This window comes from Eschrichtius robustus, chromosome 13, assembly GCF_028021215.1.
Source record: "Eschrichtius robustus isolate mEscRob2 chromosome 13, mEscRob2.pri, whole genome shotgun sequence".
Taxonomy (NCBI): domain Eukaryota; kingdom Metazoa; phylum Chordata; class Mammalia; order Artiodactyla; family Eschrichtiidae; genus Eschrichtius; species Eschrichtius robustus.
In genome coordinates, this window is record NC_090836.1 from 39,701,429 (window position 1) to 39,721,924 (window position 20,496).

At 41.7% G+C, this 20,496-nt stretch overlaps 2 protein-coding genes across 2 annotated transcripts in view; one reads left to right on the plus strand and one right to left on the minus strand.

The window, feature by feature from the left end:
* Nucleotides 1-2,845: 2,845 nt before the first annotated feature.
* Nucleotides 2,846-6,077, minus strand: AMIGO2 (adhesion molecule with Ig like domain 2). The gene is made up of 2 exons (XM_068561408.1): nt 5,734-6,077; nt 2,846-5,355 (listed from the first exon to the last, which is right to left on the minus strand). The coding sequence occupies exon 2, from the start codon at nt 5,290-5,292 to the stop codon at nt 3,727-3,729; it is 1,566 nt and encodes a 521-aa protein (XP_068417509.1). The 5' UTR covers nt 5,293-5,355; nt 5,734-6,077; the 3' UTR covers nt 2,846-3,726.
* PCED1B (PC-esterase domain containing 1B) overlaps nt 5,857-20,496 on the plus strand; it is a 146,026-nt gene continuing 131,386 nt past the window's right edge. The window contains exon 1 of the mRNA XM_068561409.1: nt 5,857-5,984. The gene's annotated coding sequence lies outside the window, so the exon portion shown is untranslated. The remainder of the gene's footprint in view (nt 5,985-20,496) is intronic.

The window sequence follows — 20,496 nt, forward strand, 5'->3', positions numbered from 1 at the left end:
AGGCTATATCCTCTTTTAACAGTGCTTAGCAGGTTGATCCAAATCAGACGTCTTTTTAGAATCTGGATTGTGTGTCTTCTTGGCCCTCTTATGTTTCCACCCCCATAAGTTTCACCTACGTCCCTTCTGATTAACATTTCAGAAAAATGTTTATTTAGAAAAATGAAAAGAAAACATGTTTTCTGGGCAAATAATTCAAGCAATCAGAGCTAAAAATTAATTAAAAAATTTTTTTTAATATTTAAATCTCTCTAGGCCAAACAGTGAGGATTCATGCAGAAGTTAACTATAAATTAATGTTTTAGGCCATTAGTTCAGATTATAAGTCTTAAAAGTGTATTTTAAAAATGTAACTCATGATTAACTAGACAGTCTTTTATCGTGAACCTAATATCTTCTAATTATAGTGAAAAAATATTGTAAGCTCAGGAAAATTTCACATCAATGATCTTTGCTTGATTTTTTCCAATGAGTATCCACCTCTCTCACAACTGTGTAATAAAAAATACTAAGTACCTTAAAAGAATAACTCAGTTACATAAATCCAGATTATTACTTAGAAGGAAAATTATATAAAAGTTTTGACTGGAACAAATTTATAAAGTACAAATTAGTTCTGTTCCTATATTTAAAATACATGTGATCAGACTTCTACCAAAAAAAAAAAAAAAAAGGTACATGTAAGCACTTAAAATTCCACATCGTTAAGTCAGTTCTACGCTTTACATCACCGCGTCTCCCTATTCCTGTCCAAAACAACGCTTTGCTTTGCAGCATTCAGGATTTTTGTTTGTCTTCTTTATTATTTTTATTGAAATATAGTTGATTTACAATGTTGTGTTAGTTTCACATGTACAGCAAAGTGATTCCGTTTTTTATATATGTATGTTTTGTTTTGGTTGTAAGTATGTTAGTTTTGATCTCAGCTCAGCCCATCCTTTAACCAAGCATCTGGATTAGGACCAGCCAAGATCAGGCTCTCCAAACGCCCCACTGTCCATGTCCCCTTGCCAAAGGCAGCATGCGTTTCCCAGGAGCAAGGGTTTGAGGGCTGAAGGATCCAAGAGAAAAGGTTGAATTCAGAGATCCTCTGCAAACTCCCTGCCAGCCAGGCTCTTTCACACTCAGCCTTGGGGTGATCACGGCCCCTGGAGGCAGCCCCTCCCCTTGCTGGAGAGTGTCAGTGGTTCAGGAGAGGTTTCCCTTGTGTCCAGACTCCCTTGTGACCTTGAACAAATCACAGCATCTCTGAGTCTGAGATTCTCCAAATATGAACGATGAAAGGAGTGATGATTTCAAAGGTCACACAGATCACAGAATTCTTCCTAATTACTTAAATGGCAGGAACTGGAATAAAATGTTTTCCTATAGGGACTTCCCTGGTGGTGCAGTGGTGAAGACCCCACGCTCCCAATGCATGGGGCACGGGTTTGATCCCTGGTCGGGGAACTAATAAGATCCCGCAAACCGCACGGCGTGGCAAAAAAAAAAAAAAGAAAAAATTAAATTAAAAAAAAATGTTTTCCTGTAATATCTTTGGGGCTGAAGGATCTTATCTAACCGGTGAGGTCTGTGTTTAAAAGGCAGAGGCAGGGACTTCCCTGGCGGTCCAGTGGTTAAGATTTCGCCTTCCAATGTAAGGGGTGCTGGTTCGATCCTTGGTCAGGGAGCTAAGATCCCACATGCCTCGGGGCCAAAAACCAAAACATAAAACAGAAGCAATATTGTAACAAATTCAATCAAGACTTTAAATACGGTCCACCTCAAAAAAAAAAAAAAATAACACTGGGCAATAAAGAATTGTCAACGCGACTGAGCAGTGGCTAATATCCTATTCCCTCCGCAGACATCCTGACGGCTCACCCACTCCTTAACCCCCAGCTGACCAACGTCTGCCACTGGGAGCCTGGCTTGGCACTTATCAAGCTGTCACCAAGTACCCAGTTCCCCCAAAACCTCCATTGCCAAAGTCAGTCTTCCCTCGTCATCTGGTTCTCCAGTTCTCCAAATATTTGTAACTGTTGCCTACTTCCATCTTTTAAAAATTCTCTTCTCTTGGCCCCAGGGACAACACATGCCTGATTCATTCTCCTTTGCCATTTTCTGACCTCTCTTTTGTCTCTTTGGCTCCTTCTCCGTCCCCATCGTTAAAAATAACCGCTTTTTGACTCTTATCTTCGCCAGGAAGAATCCCGAAACTGAGCTCTCCTCGAAACCCTGTCACTAACTCACTGTGTGGCCTCAGACAACCCACAACCCTCTCTGGGTTTCATTTATCCCTGAGAAAGGAAAGGAGCTGGACTTGATGATCCAAAATCATAGCCCCTCGGAGCTAGGCAGTGCTACGCTAGTCTGTCCCAATCCCATTCCTGTCCTCCATCAGCATATGGTACATTTTCAGAGAGCCAGTCCAAGTCTGTAACGGAGCTAAGACCACCAGGAAGTCATCAATTCCAGGGTAGAAGAAACCTTAGACATCACCTAGTCTGAAATCTTCATTTCATACCTGAGGAAACCTAGGTCAAGAGTGGGTACTCGACTACCTCACAGCAGGGATGGGAATAAGGAGGAGGTCTCCGGGGCTCTCACATGTTCCAAAATCAGAGCTTAAATATCTTCCAAACCTCGTTGAAATGTATAACGGTATCAGAGTAAAATGTGATATAGAAGGTATAAACTGGGTAGGACACTTTAGAGCCTTTTTCCCTCTTTAAAAAAAAAAATAAACTCTGTACTGTAACTCTAAGAAATTTGGAGAGGTATTTGCTATAGAGGGTGCTTAACACAAAAGTAGCAACATCAGATCACATAAAACATCTTAGATGTATATTTTTAAATAGGCAAATAAAACAGAACATCAAGTCGCAGAACACATATATTTACAATAATTCAAATGTCCAAAGCACAATACGGTGGTATCTCTTTAACAGTTCATATAATTTAAGACATACATTCACACAAGCATATAAACAAATCCTAGTCTCCTAGACCAAAGGTTGAAGAAGTTACTCAGACGTTCTGGCACTGACACCTACATATTTATGGCAACAGATAATGATGGCTTTAAACTTTCAGTAAGATCTTTTGCACAAAGATAGGAAATGTACAGAATGGGAAGAAGACAGTCAAACAAATGTACCTTGACTGTACTATTTATCTAACACCATATGGGATGCGGCACTGCTCAGTAAATTTGATCAGGATAGTCTATTTACTCTGGTCTGCAATGATGACATGAACCGAATTATTCCCAAATCTAACTTTACTTTGTGCTTTATAAATAACTGCTGCTTGGTTCTTCCTTCTACATCTTTTAAAAATGAACACAACGCTTTTCTTTAACATAACTCAACTTTGGTCCCAATAAGTTAGTAAAATCTCTTTTTTAAGAATACTAATACTTGGAATTTATTTTTTCTTTCAAGAATCCTGAGTAAAAGAACAGTGTCAGTCATATCACCTCCAGGCCAGCTTTGAAATTATCAGTGGTGCTAAAGACTAAGATATTATCTAGAACTTAAACTCTGAAAAACAACCCCATCTTCCTCTGGCACAAACCTAAATGCTTTAGCACATTTCCTATTAACCAGGGAAAGAGACCCTTTGGTTGTATTTCAGAAAAACAAAACAACCCCATTTCTGTCCTGCTGTTTATTTCTGCAGACCACACACAAAGCTGAATATGAAGAGATTCAATCACTACATCACAAAAATACAGGCACAAAATTAAGTGGACGCCACAAAGGGTGTGTCTGAAAACACTGAATTGACTGAATCTGAGTCAGATTTCACCCTCGTGGACTTCAAGATGCCCTCAGCTATGACCGTTTCACTGGGAAAGAGCCTGACTTTCCCATTCTGCCCTGTCGCAGTATCCTTCAGGGGTTCCAAGAACACCACTCTTTTCCCGGCCCCTGCCTTCCGTTCATCGGCGGGGGCATTGCTTTCAGGGCCAGGAGTGAGAACAGATGCATGGGCATTGCTTTGGTTTAGCATATTTTTTCGTCTCTTGGGTTTACACTTGCAGGGACACGGTGTCAGATAGAGGTACAGAAGTACCAAAACAATGCTGGCCACACAGGCTGCAAGAGTGGTAAAAGCTGTGTTAAATGCCTCGTGAGCATGGGATCTGTTTACGGTGAAATTGCTCACGTTTATTGTGATATCCACAGTTTCATTTAACAGACGTGGCCGATTCATTGCAACACAGGAATACACTCCAGCATCCTCAAAACGAGGACTTTCTATAACCAGACTTCCATTGGGAAATACGTGAAAGTTTTCTATCTCTTTATCGGGCTCCAGCACTCTGTTATCTGGACCGACCCACATGAAATCGGTATTCACGTTACCAGTCTTGCTATCACAGTGGACGATCAGCCTTTCCCCCACTTGAGCCTCATGAATAAAGCCAAGGGCACGGAAGGAACCATTGATGATACTGTCAGAGCAGTTCATAAAGCTATCCTGCAGCAGAAGCACCTGATGGAAGTGCCTAGCGTCAGACCACAAGCAACAGGTATAATCATTCTTAAAATCCATCACTGAGCTGAAGTGCCTGCGATACCAAAAGATCAGCAACGAGTAAAGGGAACAGTCACAGACAAATGGGTTTCCATGAAGGTAGATGCCTCTCAGCTGCTTTCCTGGCACTAAATTTATATGATGCATCGGCAGGGAGGAGATCCGGTTATAAGAAACATCTAGAAACATCAGTTCTGCCAGCTTGAACCTTCCAACGTACAAATCCATGGGAAACTGCGTGAGAAAGTTTCCACTTAAGTAGAGTTTTTGCAGTTGGGAGAGCCCTCCAAACGCTGAAGGGTCGAGATAGGAAATGTGATTGTTGTAAAGCAGGAGGACTTCCAGAACCTTCAACTCTTGGAACACTGCACTTTTCACAGTCTTCAGCTTGTTGGATGATAAGTCAAGACACTTCAGATTTGGAGTGGTGGAAAAACTGTCCATAGAAATGCTCGTGATGTTGTTATGCCGAATAATGAGGGTGTTCAGCTTTACAAACGATACCGGAATCCACTCAGAATCCAGAAGCCCAATTCTGTTATAACTCAGATCCAGTCTCTTGATCAGTCTGAAAAGGTTCCCAGGCACCTTGGACAGGTTTTTGTTGGTGCAGCTGACGATGTCAGTGGCACAGATGCAAGCGGTGGGGCACACCCCGGAGGCCCCAGGGCTCACAGTCACCGTGATCACCAACAAACACAGCAGTTCCCTGCAGCCCGGTCTGACAACTCCAGGCAGGGTGGGCAGTGCGTGTAAACGTAAAGACATTATGGTCGCCTCTAAGGCTCTTCCAGGCGCCTTTTCCACCAGCTCAGCCTCCCACCAGTGAACCTGGTAAACAATCAATATTTAAAGAGGGGTAAAAAAGCAAAGTTAACTAGCACTAGTTAACCCTTAAGAGTAATATCTGGCTTTCTTTCCAATAACTTTTGAAATGGAGGGTTTTTTTTTTTTTTTTTCACACTGGGGAGCCTATGTATCCTTTTTACCGTTGGATGCAATTTTTCCTGGGTTGCTCCTGCTTACAGACATCTACAGTCCCATTCTATCAACACAACCGTCTCAATATCAGAAACTCAATTGTTTTTCAAGGTGCATCCTGCGTCGTTTTTTTTAACTCTCTCCAAGAGTCACAAAAATATACAAACGCATCTTATAAACAATTACACGGAAATACTTAGCAAGCCACCCGTCGAGAAAGCAACTCACAGAGCTGGCAAGCCTCACGGGCTCCGGGGATAGGCCGCCGACGGTGGTGTCTTCTGCAGGTCTGTGCGTCTGTCACTCCGGCATCTTACGAGTTCCTTTCCCTTTAGCTCCCGGCGGGCGGCAGCCTCTCGCTGGCTCGCAACTTTGGGGAGTTTCAGGCAGCCGCAGCGGCGGCAGCAACCCCGGGCGCAGGAAACGTCTCGGCCGGCTGCGGTTGCTTCTCCCCGGCTGTCTTCATTGCTCTGCTGAAGGTACCGCCTGGGCGCTCTGGCCGTCGCGTGCCCGCGCGCGGGGCGCCCTGCTCCCAGAGCCTGGTCCGAGGGGCGGAGGCGCGGGGAGCGGGTCGGACCCGGCCCCGCCTCTCCGCGCACGGGAGGCTGCAGGGCCCGGGCTCCCGGGCGGCGCCGGCCGGGTTTTATCCCCGCGCGCCGGGGGTCGGGTGCGGGGCGGGGAGACCGGTCCCGCCCCCGCACGTCCTCCCTCCAGCGGGAACCAGCTCCCGGGCTGCGGGCCGGGGGCGCGCGGCGCGGGGAGGGGGCGGCGGCGCAGCCCATCGGGGCAGCGGCCGGCGCCCCTTTCGCCCCCACCCGGCAGCTCCGCCGCCGCTTCCACCACCCTCCCCCGACTCCCGGGTCCCTAGAGAGCGGCCGCGCGGGCGGGGCGGGGGGTCGACACCTGAGGCCGGGGCTGGCGTCCCCCGGGGTGAGGACTCGCTCGCGCACTCCTGCCAATCGCGTCCGCGAGCCCAGCCGGGGTCAGCAGGGTGACAGGGTTGGGGGAGCTTAAGGGACACGCCCAGCCCCGGAGGGAGAGGTCGCACCCTTCAAGACCCACTTCGTCGCGGCAGCGCAGGTCGCCTCCCTCTCCCACCCAGTCCGCTGAGCTCCCCGACCTCTTTACGGCTTGCTTTGGGCGAAGGCCAAGGGGGCTCGCAAAGCGCTAAGTGCAGTAGGTTTTAAAGGTTTACAAAACAAACACAGACGCTGCCTTCCGTCTCCGCCGTCATTTGGGGTCGGGGGGGCGCAAAGAAATGAGGCACGTTCCCTCCGGTGCAACAGGATCTCTGCTAGGGGAAAGGAACCGGGAAAGCGCATCGGGGACACTCCGCACCTCCCTGGGAAATTTCTATCCCTTTCCTAACTCACGAGGAAGCATCAGGGACAGGGATGGTCCCCCGTTCGCGAAGGAGAAGCTCAGGAAAGAAGGGCTGGAGCCGACCTTCCGCCTGGAAGGCAAAGATAAGAGTATTAAACTTAAAGGAAAAAAAAACAAAATCCCAGAACCAGACTTTTTTTTTTTTTTTTCAAAATGTGTTCGCGCCGGACAAGGACTGATCTCAGACAGAAGGGATGTCTTGCGCGGAGGTTCTTCATCCCTTCGCGAGAGGCAGGCTAGGAAAGTTGCAAGCAGGGTGGACAAGGCCAGGTGACAAGACCAGGCAAAATGAGGTGGGGGAAGGGGAGTGGAGCTGATGAGCTTTTAGATTAAAAATCCATTTTTGAAAAAAAAAAAAAAAATCCATTTTTGGTTGATTCCGAGATCAGTTTTTAACGATGGGATTTGACTGAGCCAACTGACCCATTTAGCCCTTATATCCGGATTAAAAGAACTAAATTACTGCCCTGACAAGAGATATTAACCAAAGCAGAAGGGAGGGGGACATTGAAAAGAGGACCAAATTGAGAACAACAGTTGGGGGCAGGGCACATAACTTGTAATATTACTTAAAAAATAGAAGCGATGATGTAGACAACCAACTGCCCCCCCACACACACACACACACGCACACACGCACACCCACTTGCGGTACCGTGAATCTAGTGAGAGTTGTTCTCTACATTGTCCGTTAATGGATTCATGTGGTAGCACAGATCTGCTGGGCCAGCGCCAAATTTAAATAGAATTGTGTGCATCATTAATTTAGTTAGGCTTTTTGTGGAATGAATCTGAAATAGCACTGGTAAATTAAGATTTTTCAGGTGAGAGCAGCTTGATTCAGATTAGTTTCAGTTTTATGAAAAGTTGAAGTTTATCATAAGACTACAGCCTGAAATGCTTCAGGAACGCATTCCTTACTGCGAGCTCCCAGGGGAGAGGAAGAGGTTGAGATTTTCTAAAGTTTAGGCCACACTTCCTTGGGTTCTCAAAAAAACTTGGTCTCCAGGCCTTCATTTTTACAGTTAGAATGATTAACACAGAGAAATAGATTAAAATTACTCAGAGGTAAAAATTACTCAGAGGTATACTTTTTAAATGACTAATAAATGACCAGGTGTTTGCAGTATTTTACTAAGTAACTAACATCCTATTCAAAGGAAAACATGAACGTGGGAGAAAGACCTGTATTTAAAAGGAAAATAGTCTAAAAAGAAAAGTGACCTTCAGGGGCTTCCCTAGGGGCTTCCCTGGTGGTGCAATGGTTAAGAATCCGCCTGCCAATGCAGGGGTCACGGGTTTGAGCCCTAGTCTGGGAAGATCCCACATGCCGCGGAGCAACTAAGCCCGTGCGCCACAACTACTGAGCCTGTGCTCTGGAGCCCGCAGGCCACAACTACGGAAGCCCGTGCGCCTTAGAGCCCGTGCTCTGCAACAAGGAGGTCACTGTAATGAGAAACCCACGCACCGCAACAGAGGGTAGCCCCCGCTCGCCACAACTAAAAGAAAGCCCTCGCGCAGCATCGAGGACCCAACACAGCCAAAAATAAAATTAATTAATTAATTTTTTTTTAAGTGACTTTCAAAAATGGAAACAGAATGGTAATGTTATGTTATTAGGGCTGAAGGCACATCTTAGAAATATTATGCAAAGGTTACACAACCTAAATAAACTACATGCACTCAAATCCACAGGCAAGTTTATTTATCTATTTAGAGACCTGATTTTTGGGATTCTGCACATTTGCCAAGGGGAAAAGAGTTTTGAAAGGGATGGGTTTACTTGGCTTGGTGAAGAGAAAGCTAAGAGTTGACCGTAATAATGGTATTAAGTTGAGACCTTACTTTGTGGAGGATAACTTTATATCTTTCTGGCATCCCTTCCCCTTCTTCTACCAGATCCACTCTTCCCACTCGAAGGTATATTCCACAAGGGTAAAATGTTATGTCTTGGACACTGCTCTTTTCTTAGCTTCTAGAACCCTGCTTGACACTTGCTTGTCATTGAAGGAATTTTTGATGAATCAGCTGCTGAAGGGAGAACCTATTCTAGGCTCACCTGACCTGAATCTGCTCATTGCCCTCCTGCTCTTTATACTTCAAAAAGCTTTTCTGAAAAACAGAAGAGAGGAAAAGACGAGCCCTGCAAACGTTATTTGAGGCCTGGATCCCACAGTGCCTGAAGGCCACTGCACAATTTTACTTCCTTTCTAATTACATTCTCCACCCCGCATCCTTTTTCTTTTTCTTCTTCTTCTCCCCCTCCCCTCCTCCTCCTCTTCCTCCTGCTCCTCCTTTGCTTAAATTATTTTGAGTTGTGTTGATGTCACTTGTGACTGAAAGAGTCCTAGTAAATATAATGATGGTAATAATAAATAAATATGTATTGGGCTATTATGTGCCAGATCTGAGCTCTGTGTTTTACATGCATTATTTTGTTTACGGCTCACCAAAACCCTGTGACATTGTATAATCCTATAACCCAGATGGTAAACAACTGTGTTCCAAATTATCTGAAAATGGAATGGGACAAAATTAGCTTGAAGCGCCACTTGAAGGATTTAGATTAAACAGAAGAGAGACGTTTTTGACAGGGTAGTTCCAGCCTGCAATGGGTTGCCAAGACAGATGGTTGAGTTGCCTTCTCAGGAGTTTAAAATAGGACACATAGATATTTCTCTGGTCTTTTCCACATGGCATAATCTATTGGTTTTTTTGACCATTCAGTAATGACTCCAACGGATAGGAGAAAGTGAATTGACACTTGATGTGATTCTGAATCTAGTGTGCTTAGGCATGTGTGGTCCTTTGAGTGTCTGGCTGGGATTGGAAGTAACTCCTGCCTGGGGGCAGGGATTTGACTAGATGAAATCCCAGGGCATTTTCTAGCCCTATGATTTCCAGAATTTCTCAGGTTGTAATCAAAGATGTAAGGAATTAGGTATATGAGACAAGAAATTGTTACAGCACTAGTTAGATGATTTGGAGTCATTTTTACTAATAATGAACACTTTAATAGCACTTTATATGCTATGAGGGGCTTTCACATTCTGTGTCTCATTTGACTCTAGGACGCCTCCTGTAATCAAGTGTAGTTGGGACACCAATCTAAAGTTGCCTCTTTTTTTAAAATTTTGTTTTATTCAAGTATAGTTGATTTACAATGTTGTGTTAATTTCTTCTGTACAGCAAAGTGATTCAGTTATACATATATATATACACTTTTTCTTTCTTTTCCGTTATGGTCTATCACAGGATATTGAATATAGCTCCCTGTGGTATACTGTAGGACCTTGTTGTGTATCCACTCTATATATAATATTGATAGCTTGCATCTGCTAACTCCAAACTCCCAGTCCATCCCTCCCCACCTCCCTCCCCTTTAGCAACCATAAATCTGTTCTCTATGTCTGTGAGTCTGTTTCTGTTTCACAGATAAGTTCTTTTGTGTCATATTTTAGATTCCACGTATAAATGATATCATATGGTGTTTGTCTTTCTCTTTCTGTCTTACTTCACTTAGTATGATAATATCTAGGTCCATCCATGTTGCTACAAATAGCGTTATTTCATTCTTTTTTATGGCTGAGTAATATTCCATTGTGTGTGTGTGTGTGTGTGTGTGTGTGTGTGTGTGTGTATGCCACATCTTCTTAAGCCAATCATCTGTTGATGGGGACTTGGGTTGCTTCCATATCTTGGCTATTGTAAATAGTGCTCCTATGAACACTGGGGTGCATGTATCTTTTTTTTTTCTAATAATTTTATTTATTTATCTTTGGCTGTGTTGGGTCTTTGTTGCTGCATGCGGGCTTTCTCTACTTGTGGCGAGCGGGGGCTACTCTTCGTCGTGGTGCGCGGGCTTCTCATTGCGGTAGCTTCTCTTGTTGTGGAGCACAGGATCTAGGCATGCAGGCTTCAGTAGTTGTGGCACGTGGGCTCAGTAGTTGTGGCACGCAGGCTCTAGAGCCAGGCTCAGTAGTTGTGGCGCACGGGCTTAGTTGCTCCGCGGCATGTGGGATCTTCCGGGACCAGGGCTCGAACCCGTGTCCCCTGCATTGGCAGGCAGATTCTTAACCACTGTGCCACCAGGGAAGCCCGCATGTATCTTTTTGAATTATATTTTTCTCCAGATATATGCCCAAGAGTGGAATTGCTGGATCATATGGCAACTCTATTTTTAGTTTCTTAGGGAACCTTCATACTATTTTCCATAGTGGGTGCACCAATTTACATTCCAACCAACAGTGTAGAAGGGTTTCCTTTTCTCCACACCATCTTCAGCGTTTATTATTTGTAGTCTTTTTGATGATGGCCATTCTGACCAGTGTGCGGTGGTACCTCCTTGTAGTTTTGATTTTCATTTCTCTAATAATTAGTGATGTTGAGCATCTTTTCATGTAAGTTGTCTCTTTTTTTAACCTTGGAACACATCGGGTGTTCTTCAGGGACAGCTCACAGGAGTATCTAGCTCTGCAGGAGCCTGATTGTTGCAAGCGGAAGCTTTCTGCTGAGAGCCCACTCTGGGGGCAGCACTCTTGGTAGGGTTTTTGCAATGTGACTGCAGCCTAGGCCCGCAGAAAACATAACGTTGCTCACCAGCTCTGGAATTGCACTCCACTCCTGCAACAGACCTTTGACCTGTTCCAGCTGGTTTTTGTAAATTGCCCAAGATTTAAGGTAGAAGCAGATCTCGAACCCAGTACTATGTCTCTGGCCTTATGGAGACTTGAGCTCCAGCCGCTGTGCTCTCTTAACTCCAGGTGGCATGTGGCTGGATTCTTTGGAAGCTCCATAGGCTAGAAATGGGGCAGGGAGTGGAGACGGAGCATGCAAGAAGTACCCACATACCCTCCCCAGGGAGAGCCCACAGTGGGGCAACTCTTCAAGCAATCACCATTCACCCATCTGCTCTTTCTGTCTCCTGTCTTCATGGACACGGACTGGATAGGATCTTTGCTGTTGTTCTTTTTAATTTAGCTGAAATAAAATTCACGTAAACAGAATTCACTGTTTTGACCATTTGAAAGTATACTCTTCAGCGGTTAATGTCGTGCAGCCATCACCACGATCTAACTCCGGAATAATTTCATCACTTCCCGAAAGAAGCCCTGGACCCATTAAGCAGTCACTCCCAGTTCCCCTCCTCCCAGCCCCTGGCAACCACTAATTTACCTTCTGTCCCTATGGATTTGCTTATTCTGAACATTTCATATAAATGGAATCATACAAGATGTGGCCTTTTGTGCCTGACTTCTTTCGCTTAGCATAGTGTTTTCAAGGTTTGGATGGGTTTTTTTGGCTAAAGGTTGTAGGGCCAGTTGGGATCATCCCTTTGAAAGTCTTGCATAGTTGGGTTAGTTGCACTTGAGCTTAGACGTGGGGCATTTGCCCCTGCCGTTGTCAGCCTTGAGGCCGGAAGTCCCATTTGTCCAGAGTCTTCAATTATGAAAGTATCAAGCCCCTGTGTGATTATAGCAACCTAGCAGTCTTTCTTCTCTTATCTGCATTTTCTATTTTTCTGCAATGCTTTTGTGATAAGAAAAATCACAGAGACAACTTATCATTCTTTAACGGTACCGACGACTAAGTCATGTGCATCAGTGTTTCTTCTTTATTGTGATTACTACTTAATATTCAGCAGCTCTAGTTTTAGAGAACAAACCCTCTTCTGGCTTCTCAGTCAGGAAGTGACTCGGATTTCCCCTGGTTTGCGATAATAATTGCTGTCCCCTCTTAGCACAGCTGTCATTTATTTGGCAAATATTTTCTGAGCATCTGCTATGTTCCAGGCACTATTCTTTAGCCTGAGAACTTTAGCAATACACAAGGGCTACTGTAGCTCACAAGTCTTACTAGAATGAGGCACATATAGTCACTCACATATTTCTTGTTGGCCAACTGTCCATATTCCCAGGTTTGCAACTCAACATCCTTGGTTGGGATCAACTCCCAGCAGTTGTGACTCCTTCCCTCTCACAAAACATTTTTAGACCAGCCTTTGTAAGGAGGATGGTCCCCTGCCCCATACCACCATTGGTTTTTCAATGAGAAACAACAAAAAAGTAACAACTAAAAACCTTTTTCCCTAATCCTAAAAGTACTATGCATTCCTTGTAGGGGAAGTGGAAGATACAGAAAAACTGTAAAGAATCAGAGAATGCCATCTATAATCTTACTGGTAAATTTATTTTTGCTGAAAGAATAAATCCATTGTTGTGAGGAAACTGAGAATGTTGCAAAAGGATGGTTGTCTCTTTGTCGTAATTATGTAACAAGAGAAACAAGCAGACCTTTCTTTTCTTTCTTTTTTTTAAAAAAAATACTCTGAATTCTCAGCCTTAGGAATGAAATAAGCAGATGACAATTTGCTTTATAAAATTCAGTCTTAAAGCCATACGTCTAGCATTGCGGTTCCATTTATGACTGGTCAGAAATGGTAGGTGCTCTAATTTTCACTTTGCTTATTATTAGCCTGAAGGGATCGTCTATTTGAATTCTTAAATGCTGTTATATCTCTCAAAACTGGGGCTAATTTTCTCTCTCTGAAAAATATGGATAATTTGTAACAAACCCAGTTTAGAGAACTAGATGAAGCATTCAGACTCCAGTTTTATGTCCTTTAAAAAATATGATTTCCTGTAGCAGTAATTAATTTATCATACCTTTGTTAAGGTGATACTTGATTATTCAAGGAACTATCTGATTGGAAGCAATCGTTATTTGCTAGTCAACGTTGACACAAAATAGAGTAACATAAAATTGAGAGAGAAAATAATAAGCACTCTATTATATAACCAGCACTGTTGCAAATACTAATTCAATTATTTTCAGCAAATCCAAGGCCCTCTCTGGTGAATGCTCCGTGAGTAATTGGCTCTGGAGCTCTGCCCTTTCAGTCTGTGCTCGTGAAAAGAAACATTGTATTCAAATGGAGGAAGGCAGAAGGACCTCTGGAAAGATCCAAGGAAGTGGGCTTGATAATAAGACCCAACATTCATTCTCACCATCTGCCAGGCTTCTCATTTAATTCTTACAAGGGTCCTAAGAGACGGCCATTAACATCCCCATCTTCTAATGAGGGCAGTGGGGCTTAGTTGACTTATATAACTTGCCCAAGATTAGTGGTAGAACCATATCTGTCACCCAAGTCTGCCTTGCTCTGATCTCATGCTCAACCATTAACTCTAATGCTGCCCATTACGGAGTAGAAGGGTCAGCCATAATTTAAATTCCGTTCAGCAAATATTGTTAGTTCTGGCCACACTCCCAGACCCACGATATGGTTGCCCTCCTCTAGGAATTTGTAGTGTTATTAGAATAATTACAGGATATAAGACAGTATATAATTCAATTTCAAATTGGATATAACCAAGAGCTAAAATATTTGCAACAGAAAATATGTACTTTGGGCACTGAAAATTCCAATACAAGCAGAATTTTAGGTCTTACTCACTTTTTCTAATTTTAGGTCAACCATTTCTTGGTTGACCAAGTAGCTGATTCAACAGAGTGATTTGGATACAAATAAAAACATAATTCAGGAGAAACTATTTGAATGGTCAGAGATGAAAATGAACTCTCGGAATTAAGCAACAATAATATGAATCCTTCTGGCTCATTTTATCCACGGCATTCACAATGGAGAATTACAAGCAAGGAAAGTAACATCTCTCTCCTGACATGTGCAAAGGGTCTGAAACATCCTCTAATTGTATGCCAAATGGCAATGTATAAAAAAAAAAGGGCAATGTGGTAAAATTGAGCATTGAATAAAGAATCATATCTCTGGGTTCTGGCGCCAGAACTTACATGCACTAACTGTGTGACCTTAGGGAAGTTGACCTGGTCTTTCAGACTCTGAAGTCTCCCAATTGTGAAATGGAAATGCAGTACCCATGTAGGCTCTATGTGAGTTCACGAGGCTGATGGAGATGAGACACGTGAAAAGTGCTTTGGGAACTATAAAGCTGTAAAAGAGTATTACAGTGAGTCCTGTTCATATGTTGTTCAGCCTTATTGCCCTTGTGCCTTGGATGTGATCTGACACAGCACAGATGTTTAACAAATGTTTGTTGAACCTAATGGAACCAAAGCTAGGTTTGTGTACAAAATAAACAGATCTGGAGAGGTGATGTTTGTACTAATTATGTGGCTCCCCTGAGCCGGGCTGTACCAGAGCACAACAGGTCTTCATTTGGTCCTCGTTTGAAGAACCCGTTGTTCGCTCAGCCCTGCCTTACTCTCCATGGTACTCTCAGCTGCTGCAGATGGGAATGAGCCGCCAGTGTGCGCGCCTGGGCTGCCCAAAGCCCCAGGGGAATTGAAGCTGGCAGGTTGTGGGGAACATCCTGGGTGAAGACCTTTAGTTAGCAGAGATGACTGGCAATGTCAATACACACTGGAGGGTACCCAAAGGGGTTTTGAACTACAGGGAAAAACAAAATTAAAAAATAATAATAATCACTCTCTCTGGAGAGCAGTTTTGACATGCTGCTGCTTGCCTCTTGCACTGTGATAGAAATGCATGGTAGGAAACTAAGGAAGCTTTCCTTGGAAGCAGTTATGTAGAAGAGGTCAGGTGCCAATCTGAACAAGTTGCTGGAGGATGAGTCAGCTCACTGACATTTCCTACTTTACAGAAACAGCAGGATGATGGAAAAACATGCTATTGTGGCAGCTGTCCACATTTATCTCAATGTGGAATTTTTTATTTACTCAGTTATATTTATTAGAACTGTTGGACATCTGAACTCCTCTTTCCTAAATCTCCTTTGCTGGCACTGAGCACCTTAGTTCTATTTTCATAAGCAGAATAACAGTGACACAATGAGTATCAAATGTGTTTGTTTGCTTGTTTGCAGGGTGTGCCTGGGGGGGAAAGCTGGATGGTGGGCTCTCCAGATGGACTACCTTGAAAGCATCAACACAGCCCAGGTTGGCAGGTCCAAGCTTGATATTTTTGATGTCCCAGAGTTAATTTGTTGTGTGGAGAAAGATTTATAATATAAACCAAAAGAATACCTACCTGTGAATTTACAGCAAAAATCAAGTGGATCAGAACTTGATATGGTCCTAATCATAGTTTCTGCCTATAAGAAAGCTTTGGGAAGCCAAGTTTATAATCACAAACAAATTTACTGAGTGCGAAATAGAAGAGAAGAGTAGTTAGTTTGATGAGTTTAATGATTAGTGGTATCAAGCATGACAAATCCATTGCCACAGGAGAGGTATGTCTGCCAACAAGTCCACATATTCAGGTTGGCTGGACATGGCACTGTCATCCCTGGGCAGAATATGCCAAGCAGTTAATCAGTGAAATCTTAAATTACACAAGAAATACAATGACATCATGACTCTGCCCCAATCAGAAAATTACTCTTCCTATTAAAGATAATCTCTCCCTCTTTCTTCATCAGTACAGTAACAGAGTAGCAAAGGCAGAACAACAATAAATAAGGCAGAATGGTGATCAGAAGAGAGGCAGATGGACAAAGAACACAGAACTCATCAGAAAGAGTTCTCAGAAAGCTGCGGAGCTACCTGGAGAAAAAAAAGTCAGCCTCCAGAAATAATCCTGAGAAGCAGGCGTTTTGCAGAACCTCAATAAAACATAATGGTAAATATGCACATTGAAAGTAAACTGAATAATTACATAAGCAGAAATTGAGTTCTGTCCAACCATTTTGAAGGAAAAGAAAATGTTCCGGCAGAGACAGTCATGAGATAAGAATCATGTAGCACGTACAGAAGAGGATTAACAAAACAAGGGCAAAGTCCCCCAAATCGAGGAACAGAACATTTACCAGCACCCACTAGGTCCCATGTTCCCTTCCAGTCTCTAAATGCCCAACGATAACCACTCTCATGACGGCTGGATTAGTTCTGCCTGTTCTGATACACTGTATACATGAAATATATACTCTTCTTGTCTGGCTTCTGTTGCTCATCTCTATGCTTGAGAGTTTCATCCACATTTTTGCATGTAGTAGTAGATTATTCTCACAGCTATGTAGTATTCCACTGTGTGACTATATCACTATTTAACCATTTTATTTTTGATGGACTTACGGGTAGTTTCCAATTTTTGCCTATTACGAGTACTGTTGCCATGAACATTCTAATACATGTCTTTGGATAAACATCTGCACAAAATTCTATTGGGTATAACCTGGAAATGTGTTCACTGGATCACAGGTTATGCACATATGCAACTTTAGCAGTAACTGCCAGTTTTCCAAAGTGGTTGTACCAAAGTATTCTCCCACAAGCGGTTTATGAGAATTCCTATTCCTCCACATCTTTATCAACACTTAACTATTCTCCATCATTTTCATCTTAACCATTTTGGTGGGTAGGTCTTAATATTTCATTGTGCCTTTAATTTACATTTCCCTGATGACTAATAAACTCAGGGGCAATTTTTCATATGTTTATTGGCCATTTACATATCCTCTTTTATAAGTCTTTTGCCCATTTTGCTGTTGAACTGTCCATCTTTATCTTATTGGTTTGTAGGAGCTTTCTAAGAATTCTGGATCTGTGTTTTTTATCATATATATTACCTAAGTGTGTATAAATATATATGTTTAACATTTTATCCCACCCTGTAGTTTGCTGTTTTACTCACTTTGGGTGAACATAAGTTCTTAGTTTTAATATGGTCAAGTTTATCACAATTTTTTTTTTTATTTTCCTTCTTTTTTATTTCTTATTTTAAAAAGCATTGCCTAGTCCAAGGTCATGAAGATGCTTCCCTCTAAAAGCTTTATTGTTTTATCTTTTAATTTATTTCTCCAATCCAATCTTGCTATGGTCTGAGTTCTCCAATCCATCTTGCTATGGTCTGAATATCTGTGTTCTGCCCCAAACTCATATGTTGAAATCTCAACCCCCAAGGTAATGGTATTAAGAGGTGGGGCATTGGGAGATGCTTAGGCTCCAGAGAGATCCCTATCCTCTTTGCCATGTGAGGTCATAGCAACAAGACACCATCCATGAATGAGGCAGCAGGCCCTCACCAGACGCCAAAGTTTATGGTATTTTTGTTATAGCAGCCCGAACGGACTGACACACCTGGAATTGATCCTTGTGTGTAAAGTGAGGTAGAAGTCAATAGACATTTTTTCCCCATATGGATATCCAATTGACCCAGCATAATTTTTTGAAAAGACCACCTTTTTCCTTTACTGAATTGCATGGTCATTTTGTCGTAAATCATGTGATCATATATGTGTGGGTCTGTTCCATTGGACAGTTATCTGGTCATGTACTAGTATCACACAGTTTAGCTTTATATTAATAGTTCCTGATATAGTATACGTCCTTCACATTTGTTCTTTTCAAGAATACCTTGGCTATTTTTGGCCTTTTGCATTTCCATATGAATTTTAGAATTGATTTGTACATTTCTGGGAAAAATATCCCATGGTTTGGATTTTGGTTGAGAGTACATAGAAGTACGTAATAATTTGGAGAGAACTTATATCTTTACAATATTGAGTCACCCAATCCATAACAAGTCCATTTATTTGGCTCTCCTTTATTTTTTCTCGATAATATTTTCTAATTTTTAGTTTAGAGGTCCTGCACGTCTTTAATGAGATTTATTTCTAAGTGTTTGAGTTTTGGGATGCTATTATAAATGTTTTATTTTCTATTTGTTTATTGCCAGTATATACAACTATGACTCATGTCATAATCAGCTCAGACTGCTATAACAAGATACCATAAACTCGGTGGCTTATAGACAACATAAATTTATATCTCACAATTCTGGAAGCTGGAAAGTCCAAGATCAAGGTGCCAGCAGATTTGGTGTCTGGTGAGGGCCATCTTCTTCATACGTATACAGTGGCTTTTCCCTGTGTTCTCACATTGTGGAAGGGGTTAGGGATCCCTCTGGAGACTCTGTTGTAAGAGCGCTAATCCCATTCATGAGGGCAGAGCCCAAAGGCCCCATCTCCTAATACCCTCACCTTTGGGGTTAGGATTTCAAACTATGAATTTTGGAGGGAACACAAACAGTCTATAGCAACTAATTTTTGTATATTGACTTTATATCCAGCGTCCTTCTTACATTCTCTTATTAATTCTAAGAATTTGTCTATAGATTTTTTAGAAATTTTCTATGTGCATGATCATACTGTCTGGAAATGACAGTTTAATTTCTTCCTTTTCAATCTCCATGACTTTTATTTCTTCCTCTTGCCTTTTGCCCCAGTTAGACCTCCAGTTACAATGTGGCCATTCTTGACCCAGTCCCAATATTAGGGAGAAGGTTTCAGTGAAAGTTTCATTTTCAGTGAAAATGATGTTTGCTGTGGGTAATTTGTAAATATTCTTTATCACATTAAGGCAGTTCTATTCTTACTTGGCTAAAAGTTTCCATCACAAGTAAATGTTGACTTTATCAAATACTTTTTCTGCATTTGATATGATCATGTGATTTTACTCCTTTTTATGAATGTGGTTAACTGAGTTTATGATATTTGAATGTTAAACCTGCTTGCCCACCTAGACTAAACTGTCCTCAGTTTACTATATCACTGGATTTGATTTCCTAGTATTCTGTTAAGAATTTTTAAATAATGTTTATGAGAAAGATGGGTTTGCAATTTTCTCAGAATGCTTGTCAGAGTTTTAAAATCAAGTTCATGCTATTTTCATTTTTTAAAAGTCTGGAAGTTCTGCTTCTGTTTCTGTCTTCATGAAGAATTACATGTGTTATTTTTCCTTAAATTTTTGGAAAATTCATTGATAAGCTCTCTGGGCCTAGACTTTTCTTTGGGGAATGGATTTTAAATAATGGGTTCAAATTTTTAAAATATACACAGAACTATTCATGTTTTCTACTTCTTCTATCAGCTTTGGTAAGGTGTGTTCTTCAACAGATTTGCCTATTTCATGTAAATTGTCAAGTTTATCTGCATAAAGTTGTTTTTGGAATACTTATATTGTGCAATCAATAGTTATATCCTCCCTTTTATTGCTGTTGTTGCTGATTTGTGGGTTTTCTACTTTTCTTTTTCAGTCTTGGTTTTATTAATTTTGTTAATCTTTTCAAAGCCAGTTTTTGGATTTGTTGATTTTTTTCTATTATATGTTGGATTATTATTTCCTTGATTTCAGTTGTTGTCTCTATCATTTATTTCCTTAGGTTTGATCGCTGCTCTTTTTCTAGTTTCTTGAGATTAATACTTAAATCATTGATTTTAAGACTTTTTTCTTTTCTACTATATGCTTTTAAGGCTATATATTTCCTTCTAAGCATCATTTTAATTCTTCCCATAAGCTTTGAAATGTATTTTTAATTATTCAGTTTAAAATATTTTCTATTTTCTTCTTCATCCCATGGATTATTTAGAGTGTATTGTTTAATTTTTAGCAGTTGGTTTTTTTCTATTTTCGTTATTGATCTCTAGTTCAACTCCATGGTGGTTACTGAAGATATTCTTAAATATGTCAACATTTTGAAATTATTGAGACTTTATATTACAGTACATTGATTTTAATAAATGTTCCATGTACATTTGAAACAAATATGAATTGGTCATTAATAGGTGTAATTTTACATGCATGGCAACTAGATCAGGCTTGCTAATTGTA

What these genes read in the sequence shown, in the direction of transcription:
- AMIGO2 (XM_068561408.1), bottom strand. Translation starts at nt 5,292, where the DNA reads ATGTCTTTACGTTTACACGCACTGCCCACCCTGCCTGGAGTTGTCAGA.